The 17,922-nt window shown below is 37.5% G+C and overlaps 1 protein-coding gene and 1 non-coding gene across 2 annotated transcripts in view; one reads left to right on the top strand and one right to left on the bottom strand.

Annotated features, from left to right (window-relative positions):
- Window positions 1–3,797, top strand: part of DYNC1LI1 (dynein cytoplasmic 1 light intermediate chain 1) — a 40,999-nt gene extending 37,202 nt beyond the window's left edge. Inside the window, exons 11-13 of the mRNA XM_029243730.1 lie at window positions 590–710; window positions 1,653–1,808; window positions 3,639–3,797. Coding sequence (XP_029099563.1) covers window positions 590–710; window positions 1,653–1,808; window positions 3,639–3,751 — 390 coding nt within the window. The 3' untranslated portion in view covers window positions 3,752–3,797. The remainder of the gene's footprint in view (window positions 1–589; window positions 711–1,652; window positions 1,809–3,638) is intronic.
- A 9,177-nt stretch (window positions 3,798–12,974) lies between these two features.
- TRNAE-UUC lies at window positions 12,975–13,047 on the bottom strand. The gene has a single exon. It is a non-coding gene; the product is annotated as a tRNA-Glu (tRNA).
- Between the last annotated feature and the right edge of the window lie 4,875 nt (window positions 13,048–17,922).

Genomic DNA, 17,922 nt, shown 5'->3' with positions numbered 1-17,922 from the left:
ATACCTGTCTCAAATGGGTATGCTTTGATATAAACTTGAATTAAGGATTCTCCTGGAATTTGTGAGATTTTAAAAGATAAAACTTCACTCCCTTTTAGAATATTGAAATCATAAATATCTATTTTGCAACATTTGTCCCACATGAGTTACTGTGCCAAACCATTTATATGTGCTATTTTATAAATCCTCACAACAGCCAGATGAGACAGGTCCCCCATTTTGCTGGTGGGGAAATGGAGGCTTTGGAGGACATCATGGCTTGCCGGAGGTTTTACAGCTGGTGGGATGGGATGCAAGTCCAGATTGGAGTCCAGATCTGACTCCCAAGCTTATACTCATAACCACACCTCATATTCAATATGTTCTTCTTTTTCCGTTGAAGGGAAAGTTAGTATTCTAAAATGCAGTGGGTCTCTGATATTCTAATAATGAGGGCACAATTGCTAAACACTTCTGCCCAGGGCTTGCAGCGTAAAGGGACCAGTAGAAGATATGGGGGACAGTTGCACAGTAGTTTCCTTTTGTGATAATTTCTGTGAAGTTGAAAGTTTCAGGGTTCTGTAATTATGGCTTTCCTATTTTTACTTAGGATGCCTCGCCAAGAGTCCCAGGAGGCTCCCCTCGAACACCAAACAGATCTGTGTCGTCCAATGTTGCCAGTGTGTCACCCATCCCTGCTGGGTCAAAAAAAATTGATCCAAACATGAAAGGTACATTTCTCTCTTTCTTAGAGAAAGCAACACAATACATTTAACAATAGAAATCTACCTAGAGTCATTCCACATTTTGCTTTAGCTATTTTCATTTTTATTCAATAGCTTCTAATCTTTGTGTCTGTCAATACAATCTCATAGTTAATCAGACTGTGAACCATTTTACGATGTAGTCTTAACATATCATCTCTGTGCTGTGAGCTTTATGAAAGCTTTGTGTTATATTTAATCATTCTGCTATGGTAGGTCATTGAAGAAATTCATGTTTTTCCTATAATGGGTTATCTGCAGTTAACATAAAGGAAAAACTATATGCATTATAGTTATTTCTATAGGAATAATTGCCATAAGTGGGATTAGTAGGTGAGAGTTTGTACCTTTTTATGCCTTTTGGTGATGTTTCTCAAATGGATTTTTCAATTTACCTGTCATCAACATTGAGTGTTGCAGTTTGCCCACAACCTAATCAGCATTCTCTAAGTACTAACTAATAAGAGCTTTCCCCCCTAGTATTTCCTTTCTGTTTGTATTTTTCTTCTGTGAATTGTTTATTGCTATCCTTTGCCCATTAATATCTTAGAACTCCTACTGGTTTTCATATAGCATTGGGTAACTTTTTGTAATACTTGAAGCAAATATTTCTCAACAGTTATATTTTTGAAAAATGCCTTTCAAAAGAGAGATATATTTGCATCTAACAATCTGTTTTAAATGCCTTTTGCCTTTTAAAAATAACTCTCTAATTTTTTAATAATTATCTTATGCTCTTAACACTCATATTTTGTTTTATATATGAGTAGATTAGAGAAGTTACCCAGCCTCAAAAGATTAAACTTGAATTTGGAACATTTTCTGTGTATAGTTCTACAATGATAATTTATAGAAAAGTTGAATGCTTTGAGTACAAGTTTTTTATCTTAACCTTTTTTTTTTTTGTAGCTGGAGCTACAAGTGAAGGTGTCCTGGCAAATTTCTTCAATAGTTTGCTGAGTAAAAAGACTGGTTCCCCAGGAGGCCCTGGTGTTGGTGGTGGTAGCCCTGGAGGTGGGGCTGGAGGTGGAAGCAGTGGTTTACCACCATCTGCCAAAAAGTCAGGTATAGTTACCTGGAGCTTTTTTTTTTTAAACAGCTTTATTGAGATATAATTTACATACCATGAACTTTGTTCATTTAAAGTGTACAATTCAAAGTTTTAGTATATTTACAGACATACGTAAACCATTACCATAATCTAATTTTAGAACATTTTCTTCTCACTAAAAAGAAACATCCAACCTATTAGCAGTTATCCTTGCCTAACGCCCAGCCTATTAGCAGTTATTCTTCCCTCCCCTGAAGTCCTCCTAGGCAACAAACAATGTTTTCTGTCTCTTTGTATTTGCCTATCTGGAGATTTCATATAAATGGAGTCATATAGTATATGCCTTCTTTAAAATAATGTTTCCGAGGTTCATCCATGTTGTAGCATATGTATCAATATTTTGGTTTTTTTTACTGCTGAAAAAATTCCATTGTATGGATATGCATACATATTTTATTTATCCATTTATCAGTTGATAGACATATGTTTTCATTTCTCCTGGGTATATATCTAGGAGTGGAATTGCTGGGTCATGTGGTAACTCTATGTTTAAATTTTTAAAGAACTGCCAAAGTGTTTTCCAAAATGCTATACCATTCTACATTCCCACCAGCAGTTTATGAGGGCCCCAGTTTTTCTCCATCCCTTCCAACAGTTGTTATTGTTCATCTTTGTGTTTTAGTTGTTTTGTTTTTTTTTTGGTTTTGCTTAACCAAGTCCAAAATGTCTCTCTATTTGTGTGTGTGTGTGTGTGTGTGTTTTAATTGAAATATAATTGATTTACAATATATTAGTTTCAGGTGTACAACATAGTGATTTTATATTTTTATACATTATAAAATGATCACCACTTGTCCATCTTTTTGGTTAGAGCCATCATTTTGGCTGTGAAGTTGTATCTCATTGTGGTTTTGATTTGCATTTCCCTGATAGTTAATTATGTTGAGAATCTTTTCATGTGTTTAATAACCATTTGTATATCTTCTTCGGTGAAATGTCTATTCAAATCCTTTGCCCATTTTAAAATCGGGTTATTTCTCTTATTGTTGAGTTCTAAGTGTTTTTTATATATTCTCTTTACTAGACCCTTAACAGATGTAGAATTTGCAAATGTTTTCTCCCGCTGTGTTGGTTATCCCTTCACTTTCTTGAGTGTCCTATGAAGCACAAAAGTTTTGAATTTTGATGAAGTCTTTTCCTTTTGTTGTTTTTATAATTGCTCTTCAAGCAGACTTTTTAACCCATTCTCCTTTTTAAATCACACCTTCTTGCCACCTTTTTCACAAGTACCTGCAGCTACCATTTTTGAACATTTTACAGGTTTCTGGGTATAAATTGAATTATTTTCTGGCTTCTCACACTCTCAGTGTTGAAGATTACCTTTCTCAGTACTGCTGATTTAATTACCACTCACTCATCTTTCCAAATTCCGAAATTTTGTTGCTATTTTTCTCTTTTACTGTTCTTATTCTATGCCTTTAAAAAAGTATACCTTTATGAGATTAAATGGTAGGTGCTAGTTTTACTTCTATTTGATAACAGACCCCACAATTTAAAATGAGGGAATTTAGGGGCTTCCCTGGCGGTCCAGTGGTTAAGACTGTGCTTCCACTGCAGGGGGTGCAGGTTCGCTCCCTAGTCAGGGAACTAAGATCCTGCATGTTGCGTGGTGAGGCCAAAAAAGAAAAAAAAAAAAAGGGAATTTATTTTTAAATTAAGGATGTTTATATAACTGTGTTTTAGATAAAGTTAATGAAACTGTTGGCAATTGTTAAATGAAGACACATTGGTGTTAAGGATATTTTGACTTATGTCTAAATCTTGGTTTCTTTTTCTTTAAATAGGCCAGAAACCTGTCCTATCAGATGTTCACGCAGAACTAGACAGAATTGCACGAAAACCAGTTACAGCTTCTCCTGCAACACCCACATCTCCTACGGAAGGAGAAGCTTCTTGAAGATACCAAATAAAGCCATTTATTCAGTTTTCTGGGATAATGTAAACTTGCCTCTGCCTTCTCCTTCAAAAGTGGAATTAGGGAGCTGGAGTGCTTTTTCAGATGGACTAATAAATTCATGTCTTTTTTGTGTATGTGGTTGCCCATTTTATAAAAGGGAAGTATACAGAAGAAAAATTATCCTACACTATGTAGGATTGCTATTTGCATTGCCACTTTGCGTAAGGAAGTAATTTTGGATTTTGAAAAACTCAAATTTATAGATCTGAAATACAGCCATGTGATCATATTCTAAAGGCTACTTAAAACATATAGGAGGGTTTGAGAAGGGCAGAAAATAATATGCTTTGGGCATTCGACTTACTTGGAAGGAAGTCCAAGCTTATTTTAGTTAAGACTATTAAAAAATCATTTAAAAAAATTATGTGTTAGTTTTGCTGGAAAAGAAGATCAGTTGTCAGATTTTCCACACCAACGTAAATATACCACCACACATGGAATGTGCTCAGAAAATGATCAGATAGCATTTCATACACTAGTCATTGTCTCAATCCATGATCCTGTAAGTTGTCATCAAAATATGATTTAGAAATATTGGTCAAGATTTGTTTCTTTAACTGAGAAGAAAAGAAAGCACACTGCCTAAAATGTGTAAAAGAAAAATGCAGAGGTTGTTAAAATGTAAAGAGGTAACAGTCTTTGGATTTGTCTATATATATATATATATATATCTACATATATCTATCTGTCTATCTATATATATATCTATATATAGATAGATAGATATATATATGGCTCTGCCTTAATATACCCCTTTTTTGTTTGTGGCTTTCAACTATAATCAGTTAATAAAGTATTTATTCTCTGCATTCAGGTTCAAATAACTTGTTGCATTCTCTTATATTTAAATTTGTATTTATCATATAATGAATAAGATTTGTTAGTATTTTAAAGTGTTTGACTTAATAGGATTATTAAGCTTTCTGATCTTCTTTCTAAGAGACGAGTACATGAGATTCACTGCCTTGTCAAAGGAATTTACCTTGATCAGTACATCTTCCCCATAAACATGTCTTGAACTACAGAATCTTACATCAGCATTCCTAGTAGTAAAAATAGAGCCTTTTATCATTATTTAATGGACACAAGCTGTTTTAAAAGTTTGGCAAGTGCACTGAAACATAGCTACTCCCTTACAGGTGAGATCACCTGGTAATAGTTCCACCTTTTCAATACTCAGATTTCAGTCCTTGTTTTGGAACCTTCATGAGAACAGTTTGATTTTCCTACTGAAGTTCAACTAAAGAACACATGTACATTTGACCTATTGTGTAATTTCAGATAATTGGGGGACAATGGTTACTACCCTTTTCATTGGTCTTTGTTATAACTTTAAAATATATATTCCAAAGATTTTTTTTTCAACAAAATATTTGAGGACAGTACCTCTACTATCAAACATAATTCTTTCATTAGAACTTTAAAATCTGTTTGGTTTTATAATAGTATTTGGCTCCTAATGGTTGAATGTAAATACTAAAAATATATGAGAGGGTTATAATTTGTTTCAGTGTGGGAAAAACTTAGGATGTTTGTGGGCATGGAAAAATTAATTTGCAAAAACATTTTGTTTAATAAAATATGAGATGAAAAATGCCATTGATAAAATCTTCAGTCCGGTAGGGGTTCTGCAGTCCTGGTGTTGTAAAGACCGGTTTTTCTAAACTAGTAGTACTTGATGAAGTAAGTGAAACTAATGAAGAGAATTGCAGACTGTGCATTATGGTATACTTTGGTATGTCTCCTGTGTTTGCATGTCTAGACCAACTCATGTTTTTTTTCTGTGTGACATTGGAGATGTACTAGAAAATCCTCAGAATTACATTGTTACCTAAAGTAATTGTAATTGTTCACTTTATATGGGATTCAGTTTTAACTAATCAAAAATCTTGTGTTTACTGTGTTTAAACCTATTTTTGTCCCAATTTTTTTTTTTTTTTTTGCGGTACGAGGGCCTCTCACTGTTGTGGCCTCTCGCATTGCAGAGCACAGGCTCTGGACGCACAGGCTGAGCGGCCATGGCTCACGGGCCTAGGCGCTCCGCGGCATGTGGGATCTTCCCGGACCGGGGCACGAACCCGTGTCCCCTGCATCGACAGGCGGACTCTCAACCACTGTGTCACCAGGGAAGCCCTGTCCCTGTTTTTGCAAGGAAATTTGTTTTTAAACTACTTAATCTTTTTTGTTTGTTTTTTTAGCACTTTTTATTGAAGTATACAGTACAGAAAAGTGTACAAGTTACAGGTGTATGGTTTGAAATATCACAAAGTGACCACATATAACCAGCATCAGGATCAAGAAAGACGGCGTTATTTGCACCCCAGGCGCTTCCCTTGTGCCCCTTGTCAGTCCTCCCACCCACCAAGTAACTACTGCCCTTTCTTCCAAAGCTGTAGATAAGTTTTACTTATTTTTAAGCTTTATATAAATGGAATCTTACATTTATATTCTTTTGTGTCAGGCTTCTTAGTTAGTATTCTGTGGTTCCTCCATTTTGTTGCCTATAGCAGTAGTTATCCATTCTCATTGCACCATAGTATTTCATTGTGCAAATATACTGTAATTTTTGCAGTATGCTATTGATGGGTGTATATTAGTTTCCTATTGCTGCTGTAACAATTTACCAAATTTTAGTGGCTTAATACAGTTTTATTATCATACCATTCTCGAGGTCAGAAATCCAAAATCAGCTGTACTAGGTTAAATTAAACTGTAAGCAGGGCTGGTTTCTTTTGGAGGCTCCAGGGAGCATCTGTTTCCTTCCTTTCCAGCTTCTGGAGGCTGCCTGAATTCCTTGGTTCCTGGCCCCCTCTCCATCTTCAAAGCCAACAGCATAGCATCTTCTACTCTCTGCTTCCATCACATTGTTTCTCACTCTGACCCTGCTGCTTCCCGCGTATCAGGATCCATGGGATTAAACACTTTGGCCCACGTAAGTAATCCAGTATAAGCTCCCTCAGCACGTCACTCGTCTTGCTTGCATGGTTTCTGTAAAGAAATTGGATGTTATTCTTAACCTTTGCTCCTCCATAGGTGTTTTTTTCCTTTGGCTTCTTTTAAGATTTTTTAAGTCTTTGATTTTATGCAGTTTGAATATGATATGCCTAGGTGTAGTTCTTTTGGGGAGGTGGTTATCCTTCTTAGTGTTCTCTGAACTTCCTGGATCTGTGGTTTAGTATCTGACATTAACTTGGGGGAAATTCTCGGTCATTATTGCTTCACATACTTTTTCTGTCATTTTCTGTCTTCTCTCAGGCATTTTCATGTATATGTTACAACTTTTGTAGTTGTCTCGCAGTTGTTGGGTATTCTGTTCCCTCTTTTTCTCCCCCAGTCTTTTTTCTCTTTGCTTCTTAGTTTTGGAAGTTTCTGTTGACAGGTCCTCCAGCTCAGAGATGCTTTCCTTAGCCATGTCTAATCAACTAATGAGCCCATGGAAAGCATTCATCATTTGTTAGTTTTTTTTTAATCTCTACCTTTAAAAAAGAATTATTTCTTAGAATTTCCATCTCTCTGCTTACATTAGCCATCTGTTTTGGTGTGTCTACTTTTTCTGTTAAAGCCCTTAACATATTAATCAGAGTTGTTTTAAATTCATGGTCTGATAATTCCAACATCTCTGCCGTGTCTGAATCTGATGCTTGCTCTGTCTCTTCAAACTGTGTTTTTTTGCCTTTTACTTATGCCTTGTAACTTTCTGTTGATAGCTGGACATGATGTACTAGGTAAAAGGAACTCCAGTGAATAGACCTTTTAGCACTGTGGTGGTGAGGTGTTGGGGAGGGGAGGCATTCTGTAGTCCTATGATTAGGTCTCAGTGAACCTGTGTCCCTGGGCTGTGAACTTCATAAGTGCTTCTCCATCCCCCCTGCCCCCTTATACACCATAGGTGAGACAGGATGGCTAGAGGGAGCTGGAGCTGGGTATTTCCCTTCTACCAGGCTGTTTAGGCTCTGATAAGCCCCAATTAAGGAGGCTCTGATAAAATGGCTTCTCTTGAGGACAGGCCTTGTTAAGAACAGAATACTCTGACTTATTTCAAACCGGTTACTTTCTTCCTTCCCCTACTGGAAGCACCAGGGGATTTTTCTCTGATTTTCCCTTTGAGACCCTGGTAGGGCTCCAGGAGGTAAAACTCACAAAGCAGTGGGGATCCCCTTCTAACTGCAGGTTTTTTTTTTTTTTTTTTAACTGGAGGTTTTAAACTCAGACTTGTCTACTCTGAGCCTCTAGCAATTTGTCAGTTACAGTTCCAGCTTTCTTACCCCAGCACTGTCTCCCTTAGAGGTTTCTGCTTGGAAGTTTCTGCTTCAGTAAGTTGTGGTTCTCTGTGTCCACCTGCCTGCCTCTCCAATATGAAGGACTGCAGTTGGCCCTGTGACCTCACTCCTCTGACAGATCTAAGAAGAATTGTTGATTTTTCAGTTTAGCTTTTTACTTGTTAGGATGGAGAGATGACTTCCAAACTCCTTACTTGGTGGACCAGAATCCCAAAGTCTAATTTCCCCCTCTCAAAATCCTAATCACACCTGCAGAGTCCCTTTGCCAAATAAGGTAGCATTCACAGGTTCCAGGGATTAGGATGTGGACATCCTTGGGGGGCCAGTAGTCAACCTACCACAAGATGTTTGGGTGGTTTCAGTTTTCCAGTTGCTGTTACTAATTGTGTTGTTATGAACAGTCTTGAATGTGTCTTGTGGAAAACATGTTCTCTCTGTTGGGTGTATATGTAGACATGGGTTGCTGAATTCAAAGGCTATGTGTATATTCAGCATTAGCAGGTGTTAAATGTTTAGCAAAAGTTTTTCCAAAGTTATAAGAGGTCCCATTCCTGGGAGAAAATATTTGCAAATTATATATCTGATAAGAGTATAGTATTCAGAATATATAAAAACTCTTAAAACAATAGGAAGACAGCCCAATGTTGAAATGGACAAAGTATTTGAATAGATATTAATTCAGAGGAGATATATGAATGACAAGCACATGAAAAGTTACTTGATATCATTAGTAATTGGTGAAATGCAAGTCAAAGCCACAATGAGATACCACTTCACAGCTGAAATAAAAAATAAGTGTTGGTGAAGATGTGAAGAAATTAGAACTCCTGTACATTGCTGGTGGGAATGTAAAATGGTACAACCACTTTGGAAAACAGTATGGTTAAACATATAGTTACCACATGACCTAGCATTTCCACTCCTGGATATATACCCAACAGAAGTGAGAACGTATGTCCTCACAGAAACTTGTATACAAATGTTTATAGCAGCATTATATATAATAGCTAAAAGGTGGAAACAAACAAAACATCCATCAGCAGACAAATGGGTAAACAGAATGTGACATATCCATACAATGGAGTATTTTTCAGCTATACAAAGGAATGGGAATTCCCTGGTGGTCTAGTGGTTAGGACTCTGTGCTTCACTGCCGAGGGAACTAGGATCCTGCAAGCCACACGGCGTGGCCAAAAAAGAAAAAGGAGTGAAGTATTGATACATGCTACAACATGGATGTACTTTGAAAGCATGTTAAGTGAAAGAAGCCAGTCAAAAAGTCAGAATGTATGATTCCATTTATATGGAATGTCCAGAATAGGCAAATGCTTTGAGACATAAAGTAAATTAGTGGTTGCAAGAGGAGAGGGCAATGAGGAGTGACTGCTAATAGGTATAGGGTTTCTTTTGAGGGTGATGAAAATGTTCTGGAATTATACAGTGCACAGTCTTGTGAATATACTAAAAACTTGACGTCGCTTCAAAAGGGTGAATTACATATCAATTTTTTTAAAGGAATTCGCATTACTACCAGCAGTATATGTGTTCCAGTTGCTCTACATCTTTGCATACACTTGCTATTGTCTATCATTCTGGCAGGTTTTTTATTTATACAATAGGATCTCATTGTGGTTTTAATCGTATTTCCTTAATAACTAATGCAATTAAGCATGTTTCATGTTTATTGGCCATTTGGATATCCTCTTTTATAAAGTACCTGTTTAAGAATCTTAAGAGTCTTCTTTTTTTTATCCCCCTCAGAAGAATAGGGAGATATTTGACTTTTTCTTACTATCTCGTTCTTTACGTATTCAGAATACTAGTCCTTGTCAGATACGTATTGCAAATATCTTCTCTCATTGTGTGGTTTGGCCTTTTCACTCTCATTGCTATCTTTTGATGAATAGAAATTGATTTTAATGTTCCATTTGCTAGCTTTTCTTTATGGTTATTGATTTTTTTTTTTTTTTACCTGTTTTGAAGAAGTCTTTGCTTGCCCTCAAGGTCATGAAGATAGTCTAAGTTTTTTTTTTTTCTAGAAGCTTTATTGTTTTACTTTTCTACAATTCATCAATTCATCTGGGATTGATTTCTGTGCATGGTATGAAATAGGGGATAAAGGTTTTTGTTATTTTTTTTAGTGTGGTGTTCAATTAATTCATTACCACTCTGGTGGGGGGGGGGTATCATCCTTCTGAACTGCAGTGTCACCTGGGTCATAATTTGTCCATTTATGCATGCATCTGTTTCTGGACTTTTTGTTCTTTTCCATTTGCCAGTTTCTCTACCCTGTACCAGTACTACAGTCTCAATTTCTGTAGTTAAAAAAAAAAAAAAGCCTTTATCTGGCAGCCTAAGCCCTCCCCTATTGTTTTTCCTTAAGATTGTTTTTGCTATTCTTGACCCTTTGCATTTCCATATAAACTTTAGAATCAAGTGGTCAGTTGCCACACCAAAGAAGTGGCCTTTTTTTTTTTTTTTTTGCGGTTTGCGGGCCTCTCCCGTTGCGGAGCACAGGCTCCGGACGTGCAGGCTCAGCGGCCATGGCTCACGGGGCCCAGCCGATCCACGGCATATGGGATCTTCCTGGACCGGGGCACGAACCCATGTCCCCTGCATTGGCAGGCGGACTCTCAACCACTGTGCCACCAGGAAAGCCCAGAAGTGGCCTTTTGATTGAGGTTGAATTTATGGATCAATTTGGGGATAATTATCATATTTACAGTATCTTCCAAGCTATGCACAGGAATATCCTTCCATTTAGATAGGCCTTCAGTCTCTCCTCGCAGTGTTTGTATTTTTCAGTGTATCATCTTGCACCTTCTTTTGGTAGATTTTTTTCCAGCTAATTTTTTTAGGCCATTTTATTTTTTATTTATTTTTTTGGCCACACCGTGCAGCTTTCGGGATCTTGGTTCCCTGACCGGGGATTAAACCCGGGCTCTCAGCAGTGAAAGCTCAGGGTTCTAACCACTGGACCACCAGGGAACTCCCTTTTTGATGCTGTTTTAAATGGCATCCTTTTAAAATGTTATTTTCTTTGTTGCTGGTATGTAGAAATACACTTTTTTCATATTGATCTTATCCAGCAACCTTACTCAGATTCATTTGTTAATGTTCATCCGTAGTTTATTTTACATGTGTCCTGTCTACAGTCCTCTGCTCTCCCAGCTGAGCTATTGAAAGGTGCACCATCTGTAATTTATTTTATATTTTTCTACATATAATTATGTCATCTGCAAATAACGAGTTTTAGTCTTTTCTAGTGTTATCTTGCTTTGTGACGCCTATGCTCCAGTATAGGATTCTATAGAACCGAAGAGAGGAAGCATCTTTATCTTGTTCCCCATCTCAGAATGAAAGCTTTAAATTTCACTATTGAGTGTATTTGCTGCATGCTTTTTGTAGATACTCTATCAGAAAGAAAGTTCTCTTCTTTCCTAGTTACTTTATATCATAAGTTTTATGAATGGGTGTTGAATTTTATAAAATGTTTTTTTTATTAGATAATTTTTCTGTTAGTGGTATCAGTTACGTTACCTTTTAGAAATATTAAGCCAACTTTGTATCCCTGAAATTAACTTGATCTTGATGTATTTTATTATATTGCTGGATTTGGTTTGCTAATATTTTATTAGGATTTTACATCATGCTCCTGAGAAAAATTGTCCTGTAATTTTCATGGTTTTGTCAGTGTTTGATATCAAGATTATGTTGAAATCATAAATCAAGTTGGAAAGTATTCCCTCTTTGTAAAGAGTTTGTGGGACTTCCCTGGTGGTCCAGTGGCGAAGACTCTGCTCTCCTAATGCACTGGTTCGATCCCTGGTCACGGAACTAGATCCCACATGCCACAGCTAACACCCGGCTCAGTCAAATAAATAAATAAATATTAAAACAAACAGTTTGTGTAAGACTGGTGTAATACTTGTTAGTTTTGCTTCTTTAAAACTATCAGATATCAATTTATAAGGCCTGTTGTGGAACTTAACAGTAGCCCAAATGGTAATATCTGTTACAGTTTTCGTATGTGGGCTTTCGTTTTAGAGAAAGTACTTGCTTTTTAAACTGGTAAAATGCCAGAATACGGGAATTCCTCTTTCATGTAGCACCTTATTAATGTCTTTATCAAATAGTGGTTCCCCATGCTGAAATAGGATTGTAGACAATGATATCAGGGAATTCTCACTATATGTGTAAGAGTTATCCTGTGATCATGATCACTTCAGAGACTTATAGGAAAAATTGTAGTCCATACATACAATAAAAAATACATGAAGTAATTAATGTGAAGAGGTATATGAAATTCAAGGATTTATTTATTTATTTTAGTGCTACGCGGGCCTCTCACTGCTGTGGCCTCTCCTGTTGCGGAGCACAGGCTCCGGGCGCGCAGGCTTAGCGGCCATGGCTCACGGGCCCAGCCGCTCCGTGGCACGTGGGATCCTCCCGGACCGGGGCACGAACCCGTGTCCCCTGCATTGGCAGGCAGACTCCCAACCACTGCGCCACCAGGGAAGCCCAAATTCAAGGATTTTTAAAAGGTATTTCTCAATTAGATAATTAGAGAATATATGGATAGAGTTATACTTTGAGAAATAATCATAAAATAGTGATGCTTCCAATTTCTCAAAATATGACTATATATATATAGAGAGAGGGAGGGAGAGTAATATATACAGACACACACGTTTGGGGCAGAGTAGTACCTTGATCTCATTGTATCACCAAAATCTGTTTAGAATTAGTTGGTGACAATTCTTTTCTGTCTTATGTTGGGTTAAGATTTTTTTCTAAAATTCAAATATGGGTGATTCTTAAAACTGTTGGTCACAAGACTCCTTCCCCCACCCCCTGCGCGAGGCTTGGGGGGGGGGTCTTAGTTCCCCAACCAGGGATTGAACCTGGGACCTCAGCAGTGAAAGTGCTGAGTCCTAACCACTGGACCACCAGGGAATTCCCAAGACTCCTTTATATTTGTACTTATTAAGAACCCCAAAGAATTATTGTTAATGTGGTCACTTATCTGTATTTGCCATATAATAAATAAAAGCTGAAAACTTTAAAATATTCATTTATAAATAACAATAGTAATTCCATTACATGTTAAAGTAACTTTTTATAGGAAACAACTTTACAAAACTAAAAGTATGTAGAAGGGTACTGTTGTTTTACATTTTTACAAGCTCTGATGCCTGGCTTAATGGAAGACAACTGGGTTCTCTCATCTGCTCTATTCCGTCTGATCTGATGTGCTATTTGAATCCCAGGAAGAAAATCCAGCCTCACAAATACATAGGTGGAAAAAGTAGGAGTATTTTAATAGCTTTTCCAGATAATTGTGAATTTCCTTTTCTGATACTAAAGCTTGACAAGTGTTAGTTTTTTAAAGGTTAATTGCAGTGTGGAATCCATTGGTCTTTCTTGCCCTTTGAGTGGATTTTTACCCCTATGTGATTTTGTAACATTATTCACTGGATTTAGAAAATATCAGTTCACTGAACTACAGGGTTCTTCCAAATATTGACATGTCCCATTATAAAATGTCTCCCCAAATCACATATTTTTAGTTATTATCAGATCTCATTAGAAAAGATTAAGTGGTGGGAAACTGTCAGGCTGAGTGATGGATACAAATTTTCCAAGATTCTGATTTTTTGAAAGTTCAACTTTTATCAGTGTAACAGATACTGTCAGTTTTATTCCTTGTACTGACAGGCTCACTTAGCTTATTTCTGAGAAAATGTCTGCCAAATACATCTGAAAAACCAGTTGGGCTGCAAGTAGTTCTTTCAAGTAAGCCTGGTGGAAGAAGTGGCCAGTTCAGCTTACCACTCAATAGCACAAAAACACTTCTGTAAGCAGCAGAAGTGGTACACGTGTCCTTCCATTTCCTCACACAGAATTTTAGAAGAACTGGTACTAAATGGTTGCAACTTAGTGAAATTAATTTTTACTTCATCAAGGGAATTCTTAAGTGAACTTGGCTTTATATTTTCCCACAGAGTGGTAGAGTGGTGAATACGCTGACTACAAGTTCAGTTTGGTGCCACTGCCTTGCCTTGTGCTAGAGTGCTAGCAGTTTTACTCCACCTGCGGTGCAAACAAATGTTCACACAGTGAAAAAGGCAGATGACCTCTTAGTAGTTGTATGAGAATAGTTTTGACTTTATGGAATCCCAGAAAAGTTCTCAAGACCTATAGGGGTCCTCTGAGCACACTCAGAACTGCCATTATAACCCAGTAGCCAAAATCAGTCATTTGATTTTGTCCTGTGTTGCCTTAGAGTTTAAAACAAGGCTTTGGTTCAGAAATTTTGGTTGACGTCCTGTAGGATGTGACTCTTCTAAACATTTTCTGTTAAAGTGTGTTCTGTCTTTAATGCTACAACTTTGCCAGTAGTTACCTGGGTTAGTCTCCTATTATTCTGTGTTTTGTGCGTGTGCACTCTGGTCTTTTCAAGTCCTACTCAGATGGGAAATACTATTAAAATGATAGGTGAGGGCTTCCCTGGTGGCGCAGTGGTTGAGAGTCCGCCTGCCAATGCAGGGGACACGGGTTTGTGCCCCGGTCCGGGAAGATCCCACATGCAGCGTAGTGGCTGGGCCCGTGAGCCATGGCCACTGAGCCTGCGCGTCCGGAGCCTGTGCTCCGCAACGGGAGAGGCCACCATAGTGAGAGGCCCGCGTACTGAAAAAAAAAAAAAAAAAAAAAAGGTGATAACCAAATCTTTTTTTTAATTAAAAAAATTTTTATACAATTTTTAAAGGTTACTTTCCATTAACAGTGATTACAAAATATTGGCTCTATTCCCCATGTTGTACAGTGTATTCTTGAGCTTATCTTACACCCAGAAGTTTGTGCCTCCCACTCCCCAACCCCTGTAACCATTAGTGCTCTGTATTTATGAGTCTGCCTCATTTTTGGTTATATTCACTAGTTTGTTGTATTTTTTAGATTCCACATATAAATGATATCATATCTGAGCCTGGAGCAGCCACCTGCACCTTGTGTTCCTGTCTCCCTGTGTCTGTGTGCTGCCCTGGTCCACTCTCCTTGAATTCCCCCTGGTTAATCCCCTAGTATTTGTCTTTCTCTGTCTGACTTATTTCACTTAGCATAATGCCCTCCAAGCCCATCCACGTTGCTGCAAAGGTCAAAATTTCGTTCTTTTTAATGGCTGAGTAGTAGTCCATTGTATATATGTACCACATCTGCTTTATCCATTCATCTGTTGATGGATTCTTAGGTTGCTTCCATATCTGGCAATGCTGCTATGAACATTTGGGTGCATGTATCTTTCCGAATTAGTGTTTTTATTTTTTTCGGGTATGCACCCAGGAGTGGAATTGCTGGGGATAGCCACATCTTTTGCTGTACTCCCAAAGCTTTTGCTGCTCTTTAACTGCAGTAGATGCTTAATATCTCGAGAGCATTAATTTTCAAGTAAAGTAGTCTTAGTCCAACCCTACCTTGCAAGATATGAGCGTCTTAGCCACCACCTCCTCCTTAAATGGGCTTTGTAAAGCCACGAGCATCTTCATATGCAAGAACTGCAGTGCCAGGATGCTGTGGAAGACCGTGGAAAGAGGCAGAAGAGCTGGATTACTCCATTTATTAATCCCGTGACTCTGTAAGTCATTTATTGTTCTGTAGCCTTGGTTCCATTGTCTGTGTGGTGTCAAGGACAACCTGCTTAGGTGTAGAGTTACAAACGTGGTAAATGAAATTGAGGCTGTGGGGTGCTTTCTAAACTGAATCGTTGCACAGATTTAAGTTTTCATAGCCGCCGGGAAGGAGTTTTAATTTACATAAATTCCTTAAATACTAGTCCCATGATTATTCAAGTATGTTTAGCTATCTGCTCTAAATATATTAGTGTAATTAGACCACTTCTGAAACACCTACTGCCTTGTATGCTTGTTTCTATAAGAAAAGTTATATATATACACACATATATATATTTATACATGTGTATATATTTATACATATATGTATAAAATGGGATTATACCAACTGATAGCTATTTGTAAAGATAAAATTAGATCTATACCTGACATCAGTCACAGGAATCAACTCCAAATGTATCAGAACTAAATATAAAATATGAAACCATAGAATTACTAAACGAAGACATAAAATTGTTTTGTGTCTGAGTGGGGAAAGGCTTTCTAACTTTAACTCAATCCACATGCAATGAAAGAAAAATTTTATATTCACCTACCTAAAAATAACTGGGGGAAAAAAAAGCATGATGGCAAAAAGCACCATAAGCAGAGCCAAAAGACAAGCAAAAAGTTTGAGAGATAGTAGTTGTATCACAGATAAAGAGCTGATATACCTAATATTTGAAGAACTCTTAAAATAGAGGTGGGGGAACTAAAATCCTTATAGAATATAAATAGGCAAAAAACATGAACAGACAAGTAAAACATAAAAATAGCCCTTGAACATATGTAAGTATGTTCAGTTTTCCTCAGGGAGAAATGCAAATTAAAATTACACCAAAATCCTATTTCTCCCCATCTGAACGAAGAAAATTCAAAGCTTGATTCTACACTTTGTAGGAGATGTGGAGATGTTGGAGAAACAGCTGTGTTCACTATTCCTGGGAGTGCAAAACAGTATAACCTCTCGCAAGGGCAATTCACAGTATTTAACACAACTACACAAACTTAATACCTACCTAGGAATTTACCCCAAAGATACATATCTGACAGTACAAAAATAATATTCACACAGTTATTCATTGTGACATTATTTGTAATTGCAAAATATTGGAAACAAGCTAAATGCCTATTCATAGGAAATTGGGTGAATAAACTGAGGTATGGCCACTCAGTGTAATTATTCAAAAAAAACAAAACCAAAGAACGAAGCTGATTTCTATGAACTGACATGCAGGAACTTCAGGACAGTGTATGTCTCTTTCCACTAAAGAAACACAGGGGAGATAACCAGAAGCAAACAAAATGTTACCTGCAGAGGGTGATTGAGCAAAATGAGACAGAACAGATAGACTGAACACCTAAGTGTACCTTTTTGTATGTTTTTACTTATGGAACTTTTGTTTATGCTTCACATTTTCAAACACTAATACTTAATCGATGATGAGGGGAAAACAGATTGTTTTCTGGAATCTTTAATGACGCTCAGTGTGAGGCACCCTGTGTTAAGAGTGGCCTTCTAATGACAGAGACACCCTGTAATCTAAATCCCAAACTGGACCCCACCCTCTTTTCCCAAAGCAGTCAAAAGATCCCACCTTGCTCCATCACATCTCCCACCCAAGCAATCAGACTGTCCTGAACTAAAATACCCAACTGATATTAAGGAAGGAGGCTAAGTCATCTAGAGTCTTTTCTCCCCAAATGCCTCTGAGGAATTAACTCCGCGCACAGGAGTGCAGAAAGCCTAGAACGAAAGGCATCACTAACATTCCTTTGCCATCGCAGCCTTCTGCTGGTATACATAAAATGTGGAGATTGAAGAAGTTACTTGCTTATCCTCTAATCTTGTTGATAAACTATCATCCCTAGGAGATTTCTGATCCAGACTTTTCTTTGCTTACTTGGCACAACACAGCACCAAACACTGAAGTGTTTGGAAACGTTGACGAGGAAAACTTGAGACCTTTTTCTTTGCCTCTGTGACACTACTTCTGTGTTCTCCTGCTCTCTAAACATGCCTTTATTTCTGTGACTCCTGTTCACCTTCTCTCGCACTCCTGCCAAAGTCCTAGCCTAAATCCTTCTTCTCTCTGTAGGTTCTTCCCTTGAATTTTTTTTTCTTTTTTTTTTTTTTTCTGGCCGCGCAGGTTGGGGGATCTCA

Source organism: Monodon monoceros, unplaced genomic scaffold (genome assembly GCF_005190385.1).
Source record: "Monodon monoceros isolate NGI ecotype Baffin Bay Population unplaced genomic scaffold, NGI_Narwhal_1 Super_Scaffold_3, whole genome shotgun sequence".
Classification (NCBI taxonomy): Eukaryota; Metazoa; Chordata; class Mammalia; order Artiodactyla; family Monodontidae; genus Monodon; species Monodon monoceros.
This window is presented reverse-complemented; position numbering and strand designations above follow the sequence as displayed.